This window comes from Dromiciops gliroides, chromosome 2, assembly GCF_019393635.1.
Source record: "Dromiciops gliroides isolate mDroGli1 chromosome 2, mDroGli1.pri, whole genome shotgun sequence".
NCBI classification, from domain to species: domain Eukaryota; kingdom Metazoa; phylum Chordata; class Mammalia; order Microbiotheria; family Microbiotheriidae; genus Dromiciops; species Dromiciops gliroides.
In genome coordinates, this window is record NC_057862.1 from 448,428,920 (window position 1) to 448,454,904 (window position 25,985).

A 25,985-nucleotide genomic window follows, 5' to 3' on the forward strand; every position below is an offset into this window, starting at 1 on the left:
TAGCAGAGGGAATGTTGCAAGCCCCTCCTCCCTGCAGCTCATCAGCAGCTCCAGGCCTGTGTCCTTAGCTGTAGAATGAAGGTGAGGGGCTAGTCAATCTCTCCAAGGCCTATATTCCACAATTCTCAGAAAGCAAAGAAGGGGCTGGCAGAAGAGACAAATCAGTTCTGAGCACCTGCTCTATGTCATCAATGGTATTCTCAGTCTCATTTTCCAAGAGGACCTAATTCTTCTAGGACTCTTAACACTTCCAGCATATGTGATCTCATCCACGAGAGTTCTCCATTCATGAAGAGATTACAACCCATCCACATTTAGTAGATGGTTTGGCTTGCAAAGTTACTTTGGATGCAAAGTATGCCCCTGGTAGGGAACCTTAGTGAGACAGGTCTTTGGGTGGCAGATGTTCCATTCACCATGCCCATACCTAAAGCTTTTCCCTTTTGGTAGGGCCTGCCAGAGCTTGTTCTCTGATGATATGTTAGTCCTGGAGAGCCCAGGGTCACCCCTACACCAATATGATAAAAAGACAAAAAGAAAAAAGTCAAAAAATCAGAGGGATGACGTATTTGGATTTAATAAAATCTTAAGTAAATTAAAAGTAGCCAGAGCAAAAGAATCCTTTCACTCTTTAGTTGAAATTGATTCTCAAGTCTGGATTCATCATAGTTAACATTTTTTGTCCTTCCAAAGGGAAGCACTAGCTGAAGATGTGGCCTGGTCTAGGCTCTCTGCCCCTTTTCTCTGGGCAGCAGGAGAAAAGGACAGGTAGAGCACTTCACAGAAGGTGAGAGACCTGCAGCCAGCAGGGGAGGCTAGGATGTGCTGGGCATTGGGACTGCTGGTGCTAGACAGATGCAACCAGGATAACTCCTTCCTCCTGCCTGCATTTGAGCAGCAGAAGCTTCCTCAAGAACCTGAGCCAGATGACCTCATGGCAGCAAAGTGAATAATCCTCTGCTTGGCAGCTGTTCTGTGGGACCACAGACTCAGAGCATGGATGGGCTGAAGGGACACCGTGAGGTCACAGTGAAGGTCATGCTTTCCTTCTGTTCTTGGGAGTTAGTGAAGTTTGCAAAAGCCAAGGGGGCCCAATTGTTAGGTAACTGTGTGAAGCATTAACTCACACAAAAACAAGCCCAAACAACCCCTGACCCTCCCTTCCCTCCCTCCTAACCCCCAAACCTCTTAAAAAGTAGGAAGGAGCAATTTCATAATCATGACAGTAAAAAATCCCAATCTCTAATTCGGAATCTTGAAGTTGCTTATAATTAATCAGTGCAAAGTGAGGTAAGAGACCCTACAGGTGTCTGGGCCTTGGGGGTGGGCTAAGGTAGGAGAGGATCACACCAGGCGCCGCCTTTTGCAGTCTCTCTCCATGTCTCCCTGAGGGTCTGCATCTTCACCCAAAGGAGACACCATGTTCAGGAGTGGATCTTCAGAGGCTCCACCAAAGAGAGATAGCAAGAGGGCCACACCGTAGCCTGTAGCTCGCTCCCCCTAGAAGCAAACCAGTAACAGGACTGAGTCTAGAACACAAAGGGGCATTTTCCTATAAGTATCATGGGAAAGGCAGCGATTCTGTTGCTGCTATTGAGAATCAAGTCTCAGTGCAGGCATAAAACTATTTGAAGTTTTTTCCTCATTATTTACAACTATTTTCCTATGGGCATCAAAATCCAGAGTTGGCTTTAATAGCTTTATAGCAAAAGGCTTCCTCCAAGCATTACCATCTTCTACCAGGCTAAGGAAGTTGAATTCAGCTGTGTCCACACCACTTCCCACCCCTAGCTTTCTGCTGGGCAGGGAATATAGCAGGGGGTTAGGGGCCCTGAGGATCACACATTGTTCTGTTCTAGGGAGACTCAACTCTGGTGCAAACCACCCATAGTGAGAGTCTGAGCCACTTTGAGTCTAAGGACACAACATGCTTCTGGTTAACCTGAAGCACTGTCAATGAGCAAGAAAACAGTCCAAGAGTGTGGAAGAAAAACGCCTTGGCTGAAAGGAATAGAGGTTTTGCATGAAATATAAATGTAGGAAAGTTGAAGAAACATCTTTAAAAGTCAATGAAAGGGGCAGCTAGGTGGCACAGTGGATAAAGCACTGTCCTTGGATTCAGGAGGACCTAAGTTCAAATCCAGCCTCAGACACTTGACACTTAGTAGCTGTGTGACCCTGGACGACTCTACTTAACCCTCATTGCTCCGGAAAACAAAAACAAAAAGTCAATCAAGAGGTGGAAAGAGAAAGCAATGGCAAATAAACATATGATGATGAGGTCTAGAACAGGATAGGGAAGGAAATTTCAGATACTCACTGCATGCACCGGGGAAGCAATATCCAGGTGGACCCATACACCAGGCCAGTCAAAGCCAATGTGGGAAGCAATGAAGAGGCCAGCACAGGAGCTGGGGCTGTTGTCCCGGTCCTGGAAGAGTTTAAGACGTTACACTCTGCAGAGGGGTCTTACTGGTCTGCAGAAGGGAGGTGAGAATTTATAAAAGGTGTCATTATTCTTAAACCTCATCAGCTGCAGCAAGAGAGAGGCACAGCTTCCTGGTGCTGTTCTAAAGTTCCAGAGCTTAACCCTGTCTTGCTCACTCCAGGAGGGGTTGGGGATGGGGGTGGGGTGTGGGGACTATTGTCTTCCCTTTTGGTAAATTCATGGCACGGTAACCAGAGAATCAAAGGGTGGGGTCCCCAGGAACATAGAGCTCCTATACTTTAAAAAAGTTTTACTGATCACTTAGAATATACAAACAATCTTAACACAGAGTCCCTACCCTTGAGTCCATGGCCCCGCTGGAGAGACAAGACATACACGTCTTCAATCCAAAATATACCACATGGCAGTGTGTAAAAATTCCAGCTCTGCTATCCCACCTTGTTCACATCAGAATCCCTAGTGCCCTCACTCTCATCTCTTTGCTCCCTCCCCTTCCCTGAATCTGAAATATCTTTTCCCCAACCACTTATCCTCCAAAACAAGGAGCTTTAATCCCAGTCACCTGGCTTCCTTAGCACTCTCTGGTCATCCCTACTGCCAAGCAACACTGCCCCCCCCACCCCCCCAACCCGGATTGCTCCTGTCCCCTATCAGTTCTTAGAAAGACTATCAAATCCCCCTGCTGATTTCAGACAGGGTGGGGCAATTTACTTCCCTCTGGCCCCAATTCCCATTCCTGTAAATGCTGGCCTGATCACTCCTCTTCCCCATTAGAAGGTGAACTCCTTGAGAGCAAGGACTATTTTTTCACTTCTGTATGGCATCCTGAGCACTTTTTGTGGTGCTCAGCAGAGAGGAAGCACTAAAATGTTTGTCCATCCGTCCATTCACTTGTAGGTGGCCACACCTTACGCACTCAATCTACCTTGCTGCTTTTTACATTTTGAGTGTTTTCATGCCTTTTTCAGGCAAATGTGCATATGTGTTTGTGGACGCAGTATCCTCCCTTTTCTGCGCATCTAACCCCTTCTCATCCTTAGCACAGACACGTGCAAGGTGGGAACCTTGCACGAATCTCAGTCAATGCTGCTAATGTGATTAAGATTCTGAAAATGAACCTACCGCCACTGAGTTCTTCATATCTGCAACAGCCGAGGTAAATTCACTGAAATGAAGTTCTGGGCAATAGACCAGGGGGTGCACCAAGTCCCCACAGTTCCTCCCGGCTTTCACACATGCTGCTTCCCACTCTTCACTGTTGGTGAGGACAGCAGCATGGTACTTCCCTGTGGCAATTCCCTAAAATTGGGGGGAGGGGGAGAATAGGAAAATAGCAGAAGAAAGGCAGGGACAAAAACCAAAGAAATAGAGAGAGGGAGTCAGAGAGGGACAGAAAGAGAGAAGATGGTCTCACCTGCCTGTGTATCAAACAACAGCCTTTTTGCCCACCTCAGCCTTATGCTGGCAAGGTGTGAGATAGAGAAGAGACAGCAGCCCCCACCATCCTCACCAAAGTAATTCCACTTTCAAACAAAGGGATGCCCTTCAGGACATGGGGGAGAAGTGAGTCATAGGATCAGCAATCCAAGGATTAGGAACATGGGGCCAGAGGCCTCTGGAGGAAGCTGCCCTTCCTCCCATACCTGAGCTCCAGTAAGCGTAGCCATATCTAGAATGATGTCAGCCCCTAGGTCCTTGCAGGCATAGGACACTCCATCAGCAAGCACCAGTCGGCCTTCAGCATCTGTGTTGTTGATTTCCACAGTCCTGGGGAGACAGAGCTCATTCTAATTCCATAATAGGATTCTATGTCATTTACAGGCTCTAGTTGCATGGAACTTTATAACAGATCCTAATAATAGGATCTCACATGATCTACACAACCATCCTAGTGAGTAGATATTGTGATGCCCATTTTACAAATGAGGAAACTGAGTCTCTGAAAAGTTAGGGGGTAGAAGGTAAAGTTGAGTTAGTCAGTGCTTTCTGAATCCTAGCCTCCTTCTGTGTCCATGGTACCACTGTGCTTCTATTTAGCCCAACAGAAGACTCAAAGCACTACCTAAGAAGGGTCCTCCTGCCTCAAAAAGACATCAGGCAAGATGCTCTCAGTGAACCAAACCTCACTGCTGCCACCCTTGGACAATGAGCCAGAGCCGTTTATAGCCACGATTGTTTGATGCTAAGACCATAAATGGAGACACTGTATCAATATGATCTAGAAACACTCCTGAATCTGGAGACCTACTTTCTAGTCTGTGCCTTGTTCTGGAAGCCTGGGGCAAGCCAATTACCTGAATGTGCCGTTTCCTACTAAAGTAAAAATATACCATGTCTCCATACTTACCTCCTAGGGGAAAAGTAAAATGCCAAAAAAACACTTTAACAATAAAAATGCCAGATCAGGATTTCCTAACTGTATCCCACAGACACCTGATAGTCTGTGTGATATGACTATCAGGAAAATGTCAGTGCTAGGGATTATTCCCTTATAAAATATTAACTGTATAATTATGAATCAATAAAAAATGTTTATTATGTGTTTCAATGTTTCTGTATGTCAGCTTAATTCCCAGTATTTCATTCCACAATTTCTTTGACCACCCTATCACCAGAACATTTCATAACCCCAGCTTTGTGATCACTGGACAACCCAAAAAACTCTCTATGCTTTAATTTCCTCATCTGTAAAATGGAAGGTCTCTTCCAGCCCTAGGATCCTAACAGCACCTGTGGATTCAGTCAATAGATGGATCCAAAGCATCCCACTGCCAATAAGTTTGCAGACATTGTGCTATGGAAATATAGATGATTACAATGCTTATGGTGCCTCTGACAGAAACTGCTGATGAACAGATAAACTGGATGAAATGGGGAAGGGGAAAAAAAGGTTGAATGATAAATACAAAGTGTATGGGAAAGGTGCAGTCAAGGAAAGTATGGAGACCACCTTACTTTCCTGAGTACAGCAGATGAATGTCATCAGGTCTTGTTGCATTCGGCCCCACAGAGTTCTCTGCCAAGCAAAACACAGCGTGGAGATTGTCCTTGAAGCCCTGAAAGAAGGTAAAGGTGATGGTTGGGAGGAACCAGCGTGGGATTGGCTACACCTCCCGGGCCGCGGTTAAAACACCCCCATATCATACTCATGCCCTCCTTTCCTGCTGGCCTCCTCTGGTCCCCTGCAGGACTTCACAGGGGACAAGGGTGTGGGTGTGAAAAGCAAATGGGGTTTTTTAAGTCCAAACATCCATGTCTGGAGAGAAAGCTAACTACATGGAAATTGAATCATCTAAAGCCAGAGCTTTCTGAAGCTGAAATGAGGGCTGGGAGGGAAAAGGCCTATTTTTTTTTTGGTGAGGCAATTGGGGTTAAGTGACTTGCCCAGCTAAAAAGTGTCAAGTGTCTGAGGCCGGATTTGAACTCAGGTCCTCCTGAATCCAGGGCCGGTTCTCTATCCACTGCACCACCTAGCCGCCCCCAGGCCTAAATTTTTAGCCTGGCTTTGCCTGTCACTCCTTATATGACCCTGGGCAAGTCACTTCCCCTCACTAGACTTTGCTTTCTTCATTAGTAAGGCTGGACTAAGAGCAGAAGAAGTAAAAGGTAGATTGGACTATGATCTTACTAAGAATGTTCTCTTAAGACGCTGTCTTGAAAGAACCATTTCTCATCTACCTGCACTTGGAAATCTGGTCCATGGCCTTGACAAAGGCAAAATGCCCACCTAACCCCTCTTCATTTCCCTCCCTCATATTGAACTAGGAGCAACTTCCATGTCCTTCCCAAACTGTAGGATGCCTCTGTCCAACTAAGATTCCTTCTCTCTGCCAGCTTCAAAAGGCTCTATGATAAATATTAGTATCAGATCAAAAATGCCTCCTTGTACTCTTGGATGACTGATTGTTCAATTGCAGGTGTAAAATGTAGCTGTGAATTTAACATTAATCCTTTGCTGCCCCAAACCACTGTGGGATACAGACAGAACATATCCATTTTATAGATGGGGAAACTGAGGCTCAGAAGTTAAGGTGACTGGCCTAATCAAGCTACACAGCTAACAAACTGCAAAGCTGAAAGTAGAATTGAAGTTTTCTCCCCTGAAGTTCATGGCTCTGCGGATGTGGCCCATGGAACCGGGAAAGGCAAAATGCTTTCTAAAATATGTCCCAGACCCCAATGGATAAGTGACCAAAGGATATGGACAAATATTTCTCTAGAAATGAACTACAAACTATTAAGAACCATATAAAAATTGCTCCAAGTCACTTATAAGAAAAATGCAAATCTAAACAAAGGGAGATTTCACCTTACACCCAATGAGGGCAAATCAGCAAAGATGACAAAAGATGGGAATAGTCTTTTGGTTGTGGAAAGAGAGGTACACAAATCAGTGCTGATGGAATTGCAAATTGGCATAGCCATGCTGGAAAGCAATAAAAGACTAGAATATTCATGCTTTCTGATCCCACTATTAGGCATACATAGGCCAAGGAGGTCAGCAATACAAAGAAAAGTTCCATATACACCAAAATACTTAGAGCAGCACTTTTTGTAGTACCTAAGAACTGAAGAAAAAATGGTTATCATCTATTGCCTGGAAAGTTCCTAAACAAATTTGGTCACATTAACATGATGGAATATTATGGTGCCATAAGGAACAAATATGAAGATCATATGGGAAAACTTACGAACTAATACAAAGTGAAGAAAGAACCAGGAAAACAAAACACAAAATGACAACAACAATGCAAGTGGAAACAGCAACAACAAAAATCAAAACTGAATGTTGAAATGTTATAATGACCAAGCTATGTTCCTGAAGAAGAGATGTGAAAGTGTACCTTCCTTCCTTCTTGGTAGTGGTGGGGAACTATAGGGATGGGACACAGCATATGCTGTCAGATTTTATTGATGGGTTGGTTAGTTTTCTTGAATAGTTTTTCTCCCCTTTTGTCCCAAGTTCTGGGTGGGAGAGTTGGGAGCAATATAGTGGGAAGTGAAAAACAATGTAAAAATAAAAGACACCAATGAAAATTTAAAATTAAAATTAAAACAGACTCCATTGTATCCTGTAAGAGGTCTCCCTCCCCTTTAGGAGGAGGCTGGGAGGGACCAGCATATGTGGCTATCCCAGTATGTGCTGATAAGCATCACTGCACTGGGCAAAAACCAAGGGGAATAATTTCCTTTTAAAGATACAATAAATGCCCCAATAGGAGGTTTTGTTCCATGCCCAGGACTGCCTAATATCATAAGGCATCTTTGTTATTCATTAAAGAGAATTAATCTGAGGCTTTCAACAGACATTTAATAAACACTGACTGAGCGCCAACTATATGCAGAACATTCTCCTAGGCACAAAAACAACATTTACATAAGACAGCATCATCTCTACACATATGAATCATACAACCTTGGGGGTGGTAGGGGATGAAACGGAGGGGAAGAGTACTAAGATAAAACACAAACATGGATTGAAGCAAAAGTACATTAAAGAGGTCCAGAATGAAGTGCTATATGAAATATGCCAGGAAAGGTCATCAATGAAAGAAACAAAGTACTACTTTGCTTCTTGGAGGAGGTGGTATTTAAGGTGGGTTTTAAAGGATGAATAGTACTTCAATATGCAAATTCAATAAGGTACTTATTAAGGGCCTAGTATAGGGCACTGGCACAAAAGTAAAACAAAAACCAATCTTTGATCCTAAGGACTAGCAGTAGAACAGAAAAGGTTAGACATGATCACTTCAGGAAGAGGCAGAGAGCACCAACAACTAAGGGGATAGGAAAGGCTTTCCGGAGGAAGTAGCACAGGAATCTTGAAGGAAGCCAAGTATTTCAAGAGGGAAAAGTGAGGAAGGAGTACAGTCCAGGCAGAGGCAGGGAATGGAATGCAGAGTTCTGGGGAAAGCAATGAGGCTAATTTGGCTAGAATGTAGAATGTGGCTGGAATCCTTGGAATGGAGACCAGAGTCACACTGGGGGAGCCAAGATGGCAGCTTAAGGGCAGACACCCAGCTGACATCTCCCAACATTCCTTTCCAAACAACTTTAAACATTATGTCTCAAATCAAATTTTGGAGCAGCAGAGCCAACAAAAGAAAACTTAAGAGACCAGCAGAAGTCTATGGCACCAGGGCGGAGGCCTTTATGGAGCCCACACACATGGTGGCAATAACAGCAGCTGTAGTAGTAGCAGCTCTGAGGTAGTAAGGGAGTCAGACAACTGATCAGAAAGAGATTATAGGGGATCCTTTACTGGCACTGGGTACAGCTGGCACTGACTGGCAACCCTATTGCCCATATACAGTTCTGGGTCACAGTTCCAGGGTGGAGAGGAGCACAAGGGAGCAGGGGCCCTGGTCACAGCTTCAAAGCAAAGAGGTGCTAGTGCTTGTGACTGCAGGGGACCAGGCACCTTAACTGGGTAAAGATCAGAGCACAAACCAGGAGAGCAGTGATTACACCTCTCCCAGGATCATATCGCTTTGGAAGCACCAAAAACTTGAAGGTCCCAGAACTAGCTCTGAAAACAGCAGCACAAAAAAGTCTGAGGCTTGGGACAGTACTTCCCTACCCCAGGTAAGCAGAGTACAACTTGGACATAAAATACTAAGTCAAGAAATAGGCTGGAAAAAAATGAGTAAACAACAACAAAAAAAGGAAATTTGACCATAAAAACTACTATGCTGGCAGGGAAGACCAAGATATAATCTCAGAAGACAACAATGTGAAAACAGCTACAAGCAAAGCCTCAAAGAAAAATGCTAATTGACCACAAACCCAACAAGAATTCCTAGAAGAGTTAAAGAATGAGATAAGCATGGTGGAGGAAAACTTGGAAAAAGAAATGAGAGTGATACAAGAAAATTATGAAAAGTGACAACAACTGGGTAAAAGACACATGAAAAAATACTGAAGAACACCTTTAAAAAAACAGAAATAGCCAAATGGTAAAAGAGGCACAAAAATCCACAGAAGAGAATTTTTTTTTGTCTTTTTTGGCAGGGCAATAAGGGTTAAGTGACTTGCCCAGGGCCACACAGCTAGTTAAGTGTCAAGTGTATAAGGCTGGCTTTGAATTCAGGTCCTCCTGAATCCAGGGCTGGTGCTTTATCCACTGTATTGCCTAGCTGCCCCAAGAGAACGTCTTAAAATGCAGAATTGTCCAAATGGAAAATGTGAAACAAAAATCCACTGGAAAAAATAATTCCTTAAAAATCAGAGTTGGGCAAAGGGAAGCTACTGACTTCATGAGACATAAAGAAACAATAAAGCAAAATCAAAAGAATGAAAAATAGAAGAAAATGTGATATCTCATTAGAAAAACAACTATCCCTTTAAAAGGGAAGAGAGGACAAATAACTTGAGTTGATGTTGTTTTTTAAGGATGGAGGTAGCCCTGGCATATTTCTAAGTGGAAGTTGGGAAGAAGCCAAGAGACAGGGAGAAATTCAAAGTTGGGATAGAGGGAGAACAGACATTCCAGGCAAATGGAGTACTATGAGCAAAGGGAAAATAGAGGAAAGAGTAGGGATGTTCAGGGGCACAGAGTTAACCATCTTAGCTAAAGTATAGAAACCATGGTGGGAAAGATAAGTAAGATAAAGTTGAAAAAAATGTAGGCTGACCAAAGATTATAGAGGGCTTTGAATGAAGAGCAATTTGAATTTTCCTTGTTGGGTAATAAGAGGGCTACTGAAGATTTTTCAATGGAGGAGTGACATGACCAGATTTTGGTAAAGAGAATGGGTTGGAAGAGGGAAGGAAACAGAAGAGCACTATAAAGAGGTTATTTCAAGAACTAGAGAGGGTGGTAGCAATGGAAATAAAGAGGAAGGGATGGGTGTGTGAGATAATACAGAAGCAATAGGATTTGGCAACTGATTGGATATGAGAGGTGAGGCGGACACAAGAGTCAAAAAAAGGCCCTGATAAGCATATACTCAGTTCCCATGCCGATTCTGTCCTTCAATGTCCAATCAAGGAACAAAATGATCTGATATATTCATTCATACTATGAATAATGTCTTAATGTGTTACCTGTATTACTGTATATATAAAAGAGACCATAAGGGCAGAATATAAGCTCTCAGAGAGGAGGAACTTTTTAATTTTTGTCTTTGTATCTCCAGGAATTGGCATAGTAGGCTCTTTCTTTCTTTCTTTTTTTGGTGAGGTAATTGGGGTTAAGTGACTTGCCCAGGGTCACAAAGCTAATAAGTGTCAAGTATTTGAGGCTGGATTTGAACTCAGGTCCTCCTGACTCCAGAGCTGGTGCTCTTTCCACTGTACCATCTAGCTACCCCTCATAGTAGGCTCTTAATACATGCTTGTTGATTGGTAGCAATAGTTCAGATCAAAGGAATTAATCACTAATAGTGGACCTTTAGGGACCAGCATGAGAGAACTTCTCCAGACTTCCACATTTTACTGATGTTAAATTTTGATAATCCAGATTTCTATAAAAAAGGAAAATCTAAGCTGAGAGGCTACTGGGTATTGTGACCTCCCAGATGGGTCACCCTCAAAGAACTGATAGATGAATCAATGTCTCCTAAGTTCTTCAACCTGCCTACATTATCAGAAAACCATAGCTACTACTTTCTGAAAAAGTATCAAAGTGAACACAGCCCATTCTAACATTAGGCCTTATTTTACTGGGAAACTTTTTGATAAGCTCACTAAACCAAAGAACCTCCTCAAACCCACTGGAAAAGTCATTGAAATAAGAGAGAAGGGAAGAAGGAATGAAAGGAACTGTTAAGGCCCCATCATTTACAGGTTTGTCTCGGGTGCTTTCTTGGATGCCTGAAATTAGTGTCTCTCAGGTAAATAAAGCATCACCCTTTTCATAATTTTGTTTCTACCATCCATTTGCTTAGGAAATTCATTTCTCAGATGACACAAAGGAATGCATTAACTGGATGAGACCTTTAAGACCAGCCAGTACAATTCTCAATTTAATGGAAGGGAAAACTGAATTCCAAACATGGGAAGTCACTTGTTCAAAATTACTACATATATCGGGCCCCATTTCTAAATGATCACAAACTCTAAATTGCTAAACACAGAATTGAGATCTTACTCTATGTCCCATCAATCCCTGCCCCCCCCCACCCCCCAATTGATTACCTCCTACCCTGCAGTAGCCTATACAACTCAAACTTTCTGATTCATACTCAATATCAGAACTGGAGATCATAGGATTATATAGAGCTGGAAGGGACCACAGAGGCCAACTAATCTAATCCCTTCATTTTACATAGGCAGAGCCTGAGGCCAAGAGAGGTTAAGTGATTGGCTCTGATTCCTAATGGCAATAAAGAGCTGAGCCAGGATGCAAATGCAGGTCCTGGGACTCCAGCATCCTTTCCCCTTCATCACATTGCTTTTCATCACATCAGCCTTCATCCTTGACTGCTGGCTGAAAGTTCACTCTTCTCCAATTACTTAGTTGGCCTAGTTAACAGAACTTTTCTGGTGTTTTAAAAAATGTTTTTATAAGTTTCCCTGGGAAGGGACACTCTGAAGCCCAGGAAAGTGTCAGGGGAAGCACAACTATCCATGTTCACATTCATTTAAAATGCAACAGCCTCTTGGTGCTTGGAACTCTGCACATGATTTACAGCCACTGGAGATGGGAAATTCACTCTATCACACTAGCAACTGAACTAAGATGCTCTCCAGTTCTCTCCAATCTGGTTTCAATTGTAGGGCTCTAATGATTAATCCACAAGGTTTACATTTCTCTACCATCAAATGGGTCTGCTATGGCTTCAGTACAAAGTGAAAAGCATAATTCAGGGTTGAGGAACTGGAATTTGGCATCCGGCCACATCCTGTGCAGATCTTCCACATTAATCCAGAAGGATGAAGGCTCTTTTGAGCTCCAATACTTCTTGGAGGGAAATCACTGCTCAGCAAGTCTAAGTTATCTCTGATTTATAAGAGAGATAAGGGCCCCTTTGGCTGCATGTGAATGTTTTCCTTCAAAATGGTTCACATTTGCTATTTCTAGCATCAGCTTTAAGCTGATCTCTTTCCATTTGGCCAGGGGAAGAAACTGATAGTCAACCCACTGCTGAACCATGACGTGCTGGCACAGAAGTTCCGAGCCTGTAGGCCAACCCAGTTTCTCAGACAAGATCATTATCTACTTCTATAAGGCCCCTTCCCATTTGAATCCAATAGTCTACACAAGACTATTAATTTTGGAGAATTAAATAAATGCCAGAATTGAAGGCAGCAGTCTATTTTGGTCCAAAAGAAGGACAGGGTTCAAACTAAAATCCTCCAGAAAATAGAAGAATCACTCTGAAGAATGAAGTTTTAAGTCACTTTTCTCCATCTGGTTAACTTGCAATCAAGTATACTGATGTCCTTTTGACCGGGGAGAAAACCACTATAAAAATTGATGACAAACACCATAGAGTCCCAAGGTTCCTGCAACTCCAGTCCAGCCACATCCCTACTGGAACTTCAGGAAATGAGGCTGAGCAGTGCTAGCTTCTCACCAAGGCCATATCATAAGCCCTTTTCATGATGTGCTCTAGTAAAGGATTGTGACTGATGAGAAGGGCTGGTGGTTGATGTGAGATGAGTGCAAAGCTCAGTGACAACTGAAGAATTAAGTGATGCGAGACAAAAATTCTCCATTATTAATTAGCCCTCAAATCCAGGTATCACAACTGTTAATGAGCTGGACTGTGTTTGGTTTATATTCACGGGCTTGCTCTTTTCTAGAACTATTGTAGAGTTATAAGTTAAAATGTTCTCTGGGCTTTCAACATTAGAATGTCTATTTTTGTTTTTCTGGGGCAATGAGGGTTAAGTGGGCCACCTGGGTGCCCCCTCAGCATTAGAATTTCTTTCTTTCTTTTTTTTTTTTTAGTGGGGCAATGAGAGTTAAGTGACTTGCTCAGGGTCACACAGCTAGTGTCAAGTGTCTGAAGCTGGATTTGAACTCAGGTCCTCCTGGATCCAGGGTTGGTGCTTTATCCACTGGGCCACCTAGCTGCCCCCAGAATTAGAATTTCAATGAGAATAACTTCATCAGCTTGCAAGTCCCCCCATCTGTAGAAATGAACTTTCTTTCTACTGAGCCAGATACTCACCAGTCATGGGATCCACAACCCAATCTCCTACTACTGATGTGGACATCAAATATGCTATTATTGCTGTTCACCACCTTGATCCAATCCAAGGTCTACTACTGGGGCTAGGAGGTACCAATATCCCAGGCCTGACAACTTATTACTTATGTGACCATGGATGGACAAATCCCTTCATTTCTAGAAAACTGAGCTAATCCTTACACCATTTTCCTCATAGTGTTTATTAAGAGGTAAGTACTTTAATACAGAATAAAAACACAAGCAGCAGCCCAGGGTATAATGGTAAGGACACTGACTGTGGAGTAGTCACATGCAACCAGCAGCATGGCTGCTAGCTGCATGCTGTGGACCATTGTCCCAGCTGCCTGGCTTCGTTTCCTTCATCTATCAGATAAGAGGACCAAATGAGATGACTTTCCAGTCTTTTTCAGCTTTAAAGGCCTGAATCTGGGCCTTTGCCATCACTTCCTGTCACTGTCACCAGGCGTCAGGTTTTAGATGCCTGACTAGGCATCAGGAGAGGTGCTGATGAAGCTTCCTTGCTGCAGGATGAAGATGTGGACCTCACTTACTTGTCTGACAGCAGCTCTGAAGGCTCCCAGGACAGCTGCTGCTCCCCCACAGTCACGCTTCATGCCGGGCATGGTGGTCTGTCAGCAGAGGCAAGGAGAGCAGGTGAAAAGCCAGACACAATCCTCCAACCCACCTAGTACTCAAACACATAGTCCTAGGTGGAGTCCCACCCTTACAGGGTCCTTCCAACTTCTCTCAGTTTCCATGTAATATTCTGTGAATCCCCAAACCACCCTCCCCTCTAATGACCTATAGAACTCAAGGTATGGGTGGCAGCAGCAACCTGTCTGAGATCCCAAGCAAAGCTGGGAACAGAACTGGTGAAAGAAGAGGGGAGAAGACTGTTCGAAAATAGCTGCTTCATTACCTTGAGCTCCTCACTCACTTCTGCTGGTGCTATGAGGTACATGGCATGAAGAGGTTTTAGTGGGTGGGGTCTAGACTCAAAGAAGACCCTTCCCAAGCTAGAAGACTGCTGTGCTAGGGACAGAAAGCATCAGTAAAACCATCAGCTCCTCAGCATGGGCACTAAATCAACTGGTGATGCCTCTTATATTCACTTCCCAACCCAACTCTTCATAACCCTGTCTCAGTCTCCTCAGGCTCTAGATTCAGGGGAAGAAACCTGGCCTAGACCCAGGGGCCCCAGCCACCCTTCAGTATAACCCTCAAGGCCAGCCATGGGATCTCACCTTCCCTTTAATGCTGAGCCCCCCGGTGTCATAGACAATGCCTTTACCGACCCATGCGATGGTCTGGGTGGCACCCTCAGGCATGTGACTGAGAACCGCCAGTGCAGGGGGATGCACGGCAGCTTTGCCAACTCCATAAATACCTATTGAGTAGAACAGAGAAGAGAGATCTAGTTGTGAGGCCACTACCAATCTCAACACAGACCTGACCGTGGTTGCTGGTATGCATAAACTTAGGTGTATACATGTTGCTCCTTGAGGGCAGGAACTGCTTTGTTTCTATCTTTATAACCCCTGTGCCTGGCTGTTAAACTATTAGTGTTTAATAAGTGCTTGTTGACCATTTGATCTGAAGAGGGCCTAAAAAAATTTTCTCAGGACACCTGGGGTGAGGAACCACCTCTCAGGACCTTTGGACTCCACTGTTCAACCCACTCACAGTGATTCAAGGGATGCAAAATAATTCACAGAATCACAGAGAGAAGTGATGAGGCCATCTCCACCTGGTGCATCCCAGAAGCTATACAACATACCCCAGAACAGCATCCTACATCGGAGGTGTCAAACTCCCAACGTGCTCAGAAACAGGCTAAAATACAATACAACAAAGGTAATGTTGAGATTTTCTAAGTCAACAAGCACCTGAAGGGATCAATTTCTACTTGAGTTTGACATCATTGGACTAAATTAAGTGAGGTGGAACCCACTACCTCCTGGGGATGACCCTTTTGGATAGCTTGGACACTGCATTACTTAATCCAAGTCTAATTCTAACGTCATCCTAAGCAAAGTACTTCCTGGGGCTAATCTGCTGTGCGTAAACAGCAATCATATTCTCTTCCAAAGTGAAATGACTTTTGTGTAATGCTTTAAGACCTAGCCCAAATCTTGCTCTCATCAGAAAGTCAATTCCTGGCTGCTTGAGCTCTACACAGACCTATCCCAGCTTTTCTAGTCATTACCACTGTGTTATACTTTGCCACATCCCCTCAAGAGACAGACTTCTTGAGGAAATAAACTTTTATTTCCCTCATGCTATGGTGAGAGCCGTGTAGAAACTTGATAAAAAAACAGCTGGAGTGAATAAATTCTCTCCATCTTTGCTCTTCCCTCTCCCAAAATGACATGGAAAGTGGAGATCTAAACAGGATTTAAATTCTCAATGGAAAAAACCAGCCTTCAGAAAGATTAGTGACCACCTTTCTTTTCTTATAGGATCTGCTCTGGTTCACGGGCTCAGATACCAGATATAGGCATATATTTCTTACTGATCTGATGCAAAGGGCTGAATAACATTGCTTTGTGACAACCTGACTGTGTGGTCAACATGCCCACCTAAGCAGGGAGTTGCAGCCTGATGCACTGAGGCCAGTCCTTGGCAAGACCTTATCATAGGATCTTACCTCCGAATCCTCTCTGCTTCAGTTCCTCATTCCGGATGATGGTTGGAACTATCCCTAGGTCTTGTCCAACTTTTCTAATTTCCTAGTTTTTATGAGGAAAAAAAGAAAAGAAAAATAATGAGCTGAAGATGGATTCAAACCTACTTCTCTACACAGTCACAATGAACCCTTAAGTGTTTTTTGGATGGTTGAGAGCACCTGCCTAGTCAACAGCTATTTAGAGTCACATTGAATCCATGGCCAGGGAGAGTAAAGTGGCCTAAAAAAGGAGGCCTCTCATTTCTTTGGCTTGGGTCAGAATTAAGCATGGGAGGAAGAGCATGATGCTTCTAACACTACCATGGGAAGTCTTATAAAGGTGACTACCACTTCTGTATGCCCCATGGCATCCAAAAAGCTGGAATAAAAGCTTTGGAGTAAACCACTTGCTCTGCAGGTTACTTAGATGAGAATGCTGACTCTGCCTTCCTAACCCTCCTTTTTGCTCCTCTGAAGAGCCTCACACATGCCACCTTGACTTCAGTTATCTTCCCATGTGTTATATACCCCAAGAGCAGGGATCATGTCTTCTATATACATGGATGTCAGAAGTGGAAGGGACCATAGAAGTCACCTCCTCCTTTTACAGATGAGACAATCAAGGCCCAGAGATGGAAAATGACTTGTCTAAGAACACAAAAAGCTGTCTTCACAGTCACATGAATTTAAGAGCTGAAGAGACTGTAGGGGTCATCTAATCTGAATGCCTTTACTTTATAGGTGAGGCAACTAAGGCTCAGAGAGGCTGTTATATATCCAAGGTCACACAGCTAGTAAATGCTAAACTGGGATTTCATGCCAGGTTCTCTTGGACTTCCGGTCTAGTGCTCTTCCCATTGTACCATGTCAGCCAGGTCAGAACTAGCACATGGTCCCCAAGCACCCCCACTAAGACATCCTGTGTGTTCCCAATTGCTAGACACAATTCCTTGTGCACAGGAGGTGCTTAATAACCATTTGCTGATGGTTAGATGATTACTTTGAGGATGAAAAAACTTTGTCAGTCAGGAAACTTTTGGCAAAGTTACCTTAAACAAGGTATCATTCTGTTACTCTCACTCCATCAAAACGCTTTTCTTCCCACCCTCCCTGCAGCCCGATATGCCAGGGGGGGTGTCACAAACCTCAAGAAAGCTATCTGTGTTCATCTCATTACAGGGTGTGTCAACAATTCGTGCAGCTAGCCTCACACCTTCAGTTGCACTGGTCAAACACTGCAAACACAGAAGAGCCAAAGGGACAGTCAACAAGGGAATGGGGTGAGTATTCTTTTTTTGTCTAGATGGCGTGAATCTAGTACCTACTAACTACACACATCAGCTGAAGAGCAAACTCCAGCAGAGTGAACATGTCCCATTAGAGGCTGGGAGTTTATAGACTATGTAGATGCTTTGAGGGTAGAGACAGCCACTCCAAATCCTCCCCACCCACAACAGATCCCTATCTCCTTATGATCTCTGACATTAAAGTGGCTATAGCATAGTGAACTGTTAACACAACTTAGGCAACAGGACAAAGATTTATGTTCTGTAAAAGATGGAATTTGATGGAACAGCACATCAGGTATGGCAAAGAGGAACAATCACCTTTTCCTGAAGAAAAAGGAAACAAATTATCTCTCCATTGCCTATCTATACTTAACTGCATAGTTGAATTTTAGGTGAACCGGGAGATTGATGGGGGATTTAAGAACCACCAATCAGTAAAAAACCTGTAGCTAGAGATAAATTCTCCTTCTCTCTCTGTCTCTCTCCCCTGTAACTAAACTGGCTGCTACAGCTAGCTCCTGAACTCCAGAGCTTCCCCAGAGAGAACTTTGCAGATATACTCACCTCATCACAAATAGCCTAAATCTTAATGCTGGTTTCTGGTTACTGTTTTGCCCATCCTTATTTCAGCACTCTGTTTGCTCGTGCCCTGCCCTGAGCTGATTTACAGAGCTTTCCCTATGCCTCACTCTGTTACCACTTTTGGAGTCTAAGGAACTCAAGATCTAACCTGCTGGCTTAGCTTAATTTCCTATCTTTAAAAGCCTAAATGAATTTGACTTGGAAGAATTAAATGTTAAAAGGGAAAAGATGAGTGGAATAACTCTTGAGTGTGTGTGTGTGCGCATGCACACACCTGCATACATACAGGAGGTGAAGGATAGGAAGAAAATGTAGAAACTAGTGGGTCTCCCATCATCTTTTCTGGCCTTATCATGGCAAACAAGGCCGACCACAGATTGAGATGGCCCAAACCCATGGTCATTCTCCAATTTACTATCAGATTTGCTGGAATAGTCTCAGTCTATATCGATTTAAATGTTTTTACTTTATTTTTTAATTTTTTTGCAGGGCAATGAGGGGTAAGTGACTTGCCCAGGGTCACACAGTTAGTAAATGTTAAGTGTCTGAGGTCAAATTTGAACTCAGGTCTTCCTGAATCCAGGGCCGGTGTTTTATCCACTGTGCCACCTAGCTGCCCCGATTTAAATGTTTTTCAAAAAGTAGCCTATTTGCATTTGACAGCTTGGATATGAAATATGTCTATGTAACCTTTTCAGCCCTGCCAAAATGCTCCCAATACCTTTCAATTCAAACATTTTTCAGGGAAAATAAGTGGATTCCCTTAATATATGGTAGATACTGGAAGCTACCTAAATGCTAAAATCATAGATGTTTCATCAGAACTATCTTGGCTCATTACTCATCTGACACTGTCATATCAAGTCCATACTGCGTTAAGTCCACAGATTTAATTAAGACAACCACAGAAGCTGTCTCAAAGGTAAAAAGAGCCATTTTCTCTCTGAAAGTCACTGGTTGTACCATCCCACCTAGAAAAGTGTAGATGTGAGGATTCTTTTTTGTATCAGAAAACCAAGGGCCAGAGAAAACCCAGGTCTTCTTTGGCTTTTCCTGGGGAAAATGAGGAGAACATCATTCCCAAGCAGTGAAAAGTCCTAACAAGAGCCCCAGGATTATCTGTGCTTAGACTGAGGTCAGAGTGAAATAGTTTAAATCCAATACCCACTTTTAGAGTAGTCACTTCCACGGGTCCATTGTTCTGTCCGACCAGGAAGAACTCCACAGTGACAGTCTTCTCTGTGCGTCTTGAGGCACTAGATCGGTGTGTGAAAAGGGGGAAAGCTCGGGCCAGGGCACAAGCAGAGGCAAATACTTCTGATCGTTCACAGATCATCTGCAACACAAAAATGTGGAAGTGAGAGAGAAGGAGGGAAGAAACCAAAATGTGATTGATCAGTTGCAGGGCTGATGAATCTAAGATTTTTTTTTTGTATTATGGCTTTCATGTATGTATCATATTCCCATCCTACCAGCCAAAACTCCTTGAGGTCAAGGACTGTGTTATTTTTTTAAGTGAATAAACGATTTATTAAGCACATACTATGTGCATAGCACTATGCTAAGTGTTAGGGATGCAAATAGCAAAGTAAGGCAGACTGTGTCTTATTTGCCTTTTTATTTTGTCAGTACTTAAAACAATGAATTTGAACAAAGCAGGGACTTAATAGATGGTTGCTGAATTGAAGGGGAATCTTAATTTAAGGTGTGAGAGTGAATTTCGCTAACTATGGTGAAGAAAACCAAAGCCACCTACTCTAATCCATGCCGGGGGTCCTGATCTAGATGAAAAAAGAAAATCCAGAACAAAAGAAAATGCAACATTCCCTCCTAAAAATGAACCCTCTTTTGGTTTCATTTATTTTTTTTCTTTCTGAAAAAAAGTGACATGAAGAATAAATCAAAGAATTTCCAAATTTTGGACCCTGGTAGCCATCTAGTTCAACTGACTGAGCAGTAACATGAAGTGAGCAGATCCAAAGTGCCTGGTACATAAACATTAAACATAATCTAATCATTTACAGGATGACCATGATAATGTAAAGGAAAACAACTTTGAAAGACTATAGAACTCTGATCAATGCCTTGACCAATCATGATTTCAAAGGCCTGATAATAAAGCATGGCTCTTCCTTCTTGGCTGAGAGTTGAAAGGCAAATTGCAGAATGACATATACATTTTCAGACATGGCCAATTTGCTGATTTATTTTGCTTGACTACTTTCTCTGGGGGAGGGAGGGGAGGCGAATTAATGCAAAGTGACATAAAAACAGAAAGAAAAGAACATTAATAAAATATTAAAAAGACACCAAGTAAATTTTTTTTTAAAGTCCAGGAGGTGGACAACAGGGTGATTTTGCTACTCACTTGTCAAATTTAATATATACTTAAAAAAAACCAACTGGTAACAGAAGTTCAGTTTTGTATATAATCCTCTTTTTGTTCTTTGTACACTGGAAATGTTTGTGTTTGAGACTGATTGTTACCAATTGAACATATTAATAAAAAGAAAAAAAAACATGTAAAATTTCTCAAGGGAAAAAAAAGCAAAAAACAAAACTCTGTCCCCAACTACTTATTCCAGACAACTTCCCAGGACCCACTTACCAAAATGCATCTGTTGGTTCCCCCTGGAAGGCAATTTCTTACAAGGCGGGTGATGAACTGGGCTGCTGAGGGGCTATTGTGCCGACTCACTCGAGAAGGAAGTGCTGCCACTGTGGCATAGTTCAAGTAGAGAGGACAGCTGTCTGTAGGGTTGGGATTGAGTGTGCCTAGAGCAGTCTGCCAAATCTGATAGGAGGGTAGGACAGAGAGAAAGAGAGAGACAGAACAGACATGAACAATCAGAATGCCAGCAGTAAGAGGCATTCCCGAATGTGAGCCTGTGCTCTTCTGAAAGGCCATGCATTTTCACAGTTTCCCCCTGGCAGCCACTGTCTGGCAATTAGAGAGATGTGTCACATCTTAGTGGAGTTAAGTTTCTTTTCCTCTCAACTTCTTGCCCTTCATGGGATTTAAGCAGATGCCTCTGGTCAAAATTAAAAGGCCAAGCGGGGGTCTTGGTTTCTAAATTGTTTTAACTTACAAATAATTTGAGTCATGTTAACCTATGTCCTTGGAAGGAAGGAGCCAATGGCTCTATTCCAAAATTGCAAGTAGAAAAGCCAGACCCTGAGGATTCCAAAATGCAGAATCAGATAGCGGAAAACTTCAAAGCTGGGCCTCGAAATAGGAAAATCCAACCCCCTTAGAAATGAGTTTCCTAGAGAGACTCAAATCTCTGGCTTTTTTTCTCCCTCCTTTTTTCCAAGTAACATTAAAAGAGGAAGGAGAGGAGGAGCCAGGTTTGGGTGACATCACTCACATCCTCAGAGAACCTCTGGACTCCAGATACCCTGGAGAGCAGCTTATTCAAGCAGAAGGCAAAACCAGAAAAGGAAGGGGGAGGGGAAGTCATGTTTTGGGTTCAATGTTATCCTGTTCTGAGCACCCAACTCAGCATTCTAAGCTGTAACAGAGCGGTGGGGGCTGGAAACAGAGGGTGTGTGTGTGTGTGAGTGTGTGTGTGTGTGTGTGAGTGTGTGTGTAGGGGGGGGGGGCAAGCTTAAAAAAAAAAAAGGAAAAGGAAGTGGCCCCTTATGTAAAAGGTCAGGGTGGTGAGTGGAAAGAAGCCAGGGCAGGGAAACAGAAAATATAGGTTATGGGTCCAGATCTCTCTGGCCTCAGTTTCTTCATCTGTAAAAGGAAGATAAGACTTAGTGCCCTTCCTGTCTCACAGGGTTAATGAGATCAGGTGTCCCAAGGAGGGCTCCAAAGCTGTGTACAAAGGTAAGGGGTGCCAGCGTCTATGAGACCGAACATTTCTTCCCAATCACTTCATCCCCACCCCATCTCCCAGATGGAACCAGGGCAGAGGGCACTGCCTAGCTAGGACCCTAGGCCTGGAATGAGGGCTGCAGATAAATCCTAATCATCCGAGAGGGCTGGGGCTAGGAGGGGCCACTTCTACCGGCCACATCACAGACCTCCCTCTTCCTCCTCCGGCTGGGCCTTCTCTTGCACCCCCAGCCCGGGCAGTCCAGACCCCTGGCCTGAGCGGGGGTGTGTATTAGTCGGGGGAGTGTGGGTGTTGGAGGGGGTCACTCTGACCCCAGAGTCGGTGGACCTGTAAGACTTGGGGAGGAGGTGCAGGGTGGCCCCTTAGCTACAGTGACAGCCGCCCCTCGGGGGCACCAGATGGAAGGGGGGGGGGTCCATGGGCCCGGTATGAGACTCGAGGGGAGGGAGGGGGAGGGGGGACTTAGTGCACGGTCCGAGAGAAACAGCGCGCAGCCCCGCCCGGCCTGGCCTGGCCCCGGGCCCCCGCTCACCTCCTCGGTGACCCGGGGCTGCAGCTTCCCGCGGAGGTGACTCCAGGGCACGCGGTGCAGATTCTGCAGCTGGCCCAGCAGCAGGACCGGCCGGCTCTGCGGGTCGGCGTCCCCGGCACTAGCTACGAACTGTAGCCCCACGTTCGCCATCTTCGGAGCCCCGGCCCGCCCGGGCCCCGCCGCGGCTCCAGCGCCGCCCCGTCCCTCGGTGCCCGCCGGCCGTGCTCCGCCTCCCCCTAGCTCCCCACCGGCCGGGGTTCTCACGCTCGCGAGAACTCGGGCCCCGGCCGGTGAGGAAGGGGACCGGGTGGGGTGGGCTCTGCCTGGGGGGGCGGGGCGAAGGAAGAGGGCGGGCTCCACCAGGGGGCGGGGCGAAGGAAGAGGGCGCGCTCCATCAGGGGGCGGGGCGAAGGAATGGGGCTGGCTCTGTCTGGGGAGGAGGCGGGGCGAAGGAACGGGACAGGGCGATGGAAGAAGGCGAGAGTCAGCCGAAGAGAACTGGGAAGCGGCCCCTGTGGGAGGGCAGAGAAGGGATCCAGGAGAGCAGGGTGTAAAGCAACCAAGGAGGACCCTGTCTCGGGAGGTGGGACCTGAGTAAGGGTCCGCGGGGATGGGGTGGGATTGGGATTGAGGCAAGGTCAGGGCTTTCCTTTGCTAGGCATTCTGGAAGCTTTTGCAAATACATCCAGGACTGCAATTTGCAAGAGGGGCGGGGCGAGATACCAGATCTTGGGGGTGAGGGGGTCGGGTTGTTGGGGGCGGGGGTTTCTTTGAGGGAGGATGCTAGATGCACCCAGATGACCAGACTAAAACTATTGACTAGTTTTAATTTGAGCTGAGGGAAGTTGATGCTGTGCGGCCACGGTGTCTGGTGTCTGGTAGTGTCTGATTGGGCTCAGTCCGCACTTCCCGGCACCCCCAAGGCATCAACTCCGGGAGTCAGGAAAAGACAGAGACCGGATGGAATAAGTCCCTCACTTTAGTCTTCAAACCCAGATGTGGACTCCCCCCACCCTATTTGGGGAAACTAGCCTCATGTTTTTCCAAGGACAGCCCCAGTTCCTGACCTCCCAAGTTTATTGTCTCCCATAATTCACTTTTTGAGGTGAGGTGAGGTGAGGTGGACAGATTGAAACATATCCTGGTCTAGAGTAGATGAAGAGGTGGGTCAAAAGAGCTCCCCTCTCGTCCTTTAAACTTCCTTGCACACTACTTTGCCCCACACCCCTAGCTGCTACCCATTTTTTTCCTTGCCTTCACTTGCCTTCACCTATCACATTCTATAGCCTGACTTTTCAAAACTTCAAGGCACCTGGTTTTCCCCAAATAAAAGTAAACTACGTTATCATAAGCAGTGGTGAAAGCTGAATGTTTTCACAGGCGGATAAAAGCTACTAAATGCTAGTGTCTGAAAAAGGCAATCTGGTTGAGTGGATAGGGGTCCTGCCTTTGGAGTAAGAACCAGACAGCTGTCTCTAAAACATACTAACCGCGGGCACCCACTTATGTGGTCATGTTGTTTCCTCCCTTTAACTTGGTATTCCTAGAGTTTGGCATGTAGGAGTTTAATGATTACCTCTCAGTGCTTCCAATTATACATATAGTTTTCCCCTTCACTGTTAGCATTATAGGTCTGGGGGAAAACCCATCTATGTACAATCCTTTTCACAATTTGTTCTTCTCTGTTTAGGTTTGTTAATTAACTACCTTGCAGGAAGGATTAAAGTTTCATTTCTATGTCCTTAAAACCACACTGACTGTGGCATTGAATAAACCATACAAAATGAAAATTACAAACTGTTTCACTGTACTTTGGAATCAATATTTACTGAAAATGTATGAGGTTATTGGAGGATCTGGCTCTGCTATTTAGTCTCTGCTTGATTTCCTACAAGTTAGTTATTTAACCTCTTTGGGCTGTAAAATGAAAGGGGTTAGGTTAGATAGTCCCTAAGGTCCCTTCCAGCTCTGAACCCTGTGGTCCCTAAGGCAGCAGAATGTTGTAAATATGAATCTAGGTTGTTGGACCTCAGTTTGGGGGGGGGGGGAAATTGGTCTAAATCGCCTTTCAGCTCTGTTTATTGATCATATGACCTTGTCAAGGTGTTTATAAATGTAACTTTAGTGCTGGTACTTTTTATACACAGTGGACAAGAACTGAGGTGAACTCTGAGAAGATGACAGAGTGCTAGGACCTATCCTTAAAAAGATTCTTAAAAAGCTTTAAAATGTACCAGTTAAAAAGAAATAAGGGGAATCATTTGTGGGTTCTTCAACCTAGCCCTTGAATGCATAGGATTGGTGGAATTCTCCAGAAATCCTTAAATAAGGAAGCCAGAGCAGTAAGAAAACAAGTCTAAAGCAACCCCAAGGGAAGAGGGGTCTTTCCTGTCCAACCTGGCCCTGAGCCAAGCAGCCAGAGCGCTGTGGGAGGGGAAAGGCCTTAGGTAAAGGCTATCCCGGGGCAAATCTCTAGCATGGTCGTGGAACTCCACAGCAAGGAGGAAGGGCCTCAGAGAAAGCCTAAAAGGGAAGGGGTGGGGGGGAGAGGAGGTGGGGAGTCGATAAGCCCAGGAGCCCTGTGGCAAGAGGGAGAGCAGAGCCTAGCTCCAGAGTTATTCCAGAATCCTTTGAGGGGAGGCCTAGTCTTGGCCATCACACTCAGGACTGGGCAGGGCTTGTCCAGCTTGACCTAAGCAATAAGGATGCTGAGATAAATGGCAACCAGAACCTTTGTTTCCTATTTTCTAGTGAAACTTGGGAAACATTGCTTTTATAGCATCAGAATGGTCATTTGATTTAAGAGACTTGTCACCAGGCCCTTACCTGAACTTGTGTAACTTAATGGCAGTGAGTATTGTAGAACTTTTTAGTCCCTGACTTTCTGTACATTTACCTCAGATGTATCCAAAGAATAAGTTCAGTGTGAATAATAACTTCTTTGGGTTGCATGAAACATTCAAGTATTCTCTTCTCAAGTCGAGCACCATTCATTGCCTGTGCCACATCTTTTAGAATCATTACTCTCCCTTTGTCACAGTGAGCATTATTTCTTCCAAATATTTTCTAAATGAACTGCCAACTAATAATTGCATGTAGGCAAGAGTAATCACAAGAAAAATACACTGGAATGGGTAGGTGACTGCTTTTTCAGCACTAGTAGCAAGGAAAAAAACTGCTTTAAAGCTGTTTCCCAGATTGCTCCAGAGGGTTAACATTTCCATTTATTCTTCTTGCAATATTTCTATCTTCCGTAGCACAAGCTCTGGAACTCCTCCCAACTCACACTCAAATTAGCAGGCTGGGTCCTCAGAGGGCAGCTGCTACAGCTTCCCACAGAGTTCTAGGGCCTGGAGTCTGCCTAATGCCATGGCTCACAAACTCCCACAAGGATGCTTCCCCCAATGATTTTTAGTTGATTTCAGTCAGTCAGACTTAATTAGCTTTTAGAAAATTGGTATTTATTAAACTGGTATATTAAGAAA

General features: G+C 44.4%; 1 protein-coding gene across 1 annotated transcript; it reads right to left on the minus strand.

The window, feature by feature from the left end:
• Positions 1 to 552: 552 nt before the first annotated feature.
• Positions 553 to 22,814, minus strand: NPEPL1 (aminopeptidase like 1). Its single transcript, XM_043989355.1, has 12 exons — positions 22,501 to 22,814; positions 20,735 to 20,920; positions 19,295 to 19,462; positions 17,401 to 17,490; positions 16,238 to 16,319; positions 14,835 to 14,977; positions 14,142 to 14,219; positions 5,405 to 5,505; positions 4,093 to 4,216; positions 3,572 to 3,748; positions 2,321 to 2,431; positions 553 to 1,500 (listed from the first exon to the last, which is right to left on the minus strand). Exons 1-12 carry the CDS (start codon positions 22,648 to 22,650, stop codon positions 1,345 to 1,347), a joined length of 1,566 nt encoding a protein of 521 aa, XP_043845290.1. The 5' UTR covers positions 22,651 to 22,814; the 3' UTR covers positions 553 to 1,344.
• Positions 22,815 to 25,985: the final 3,171 nt, after the last annotated feature.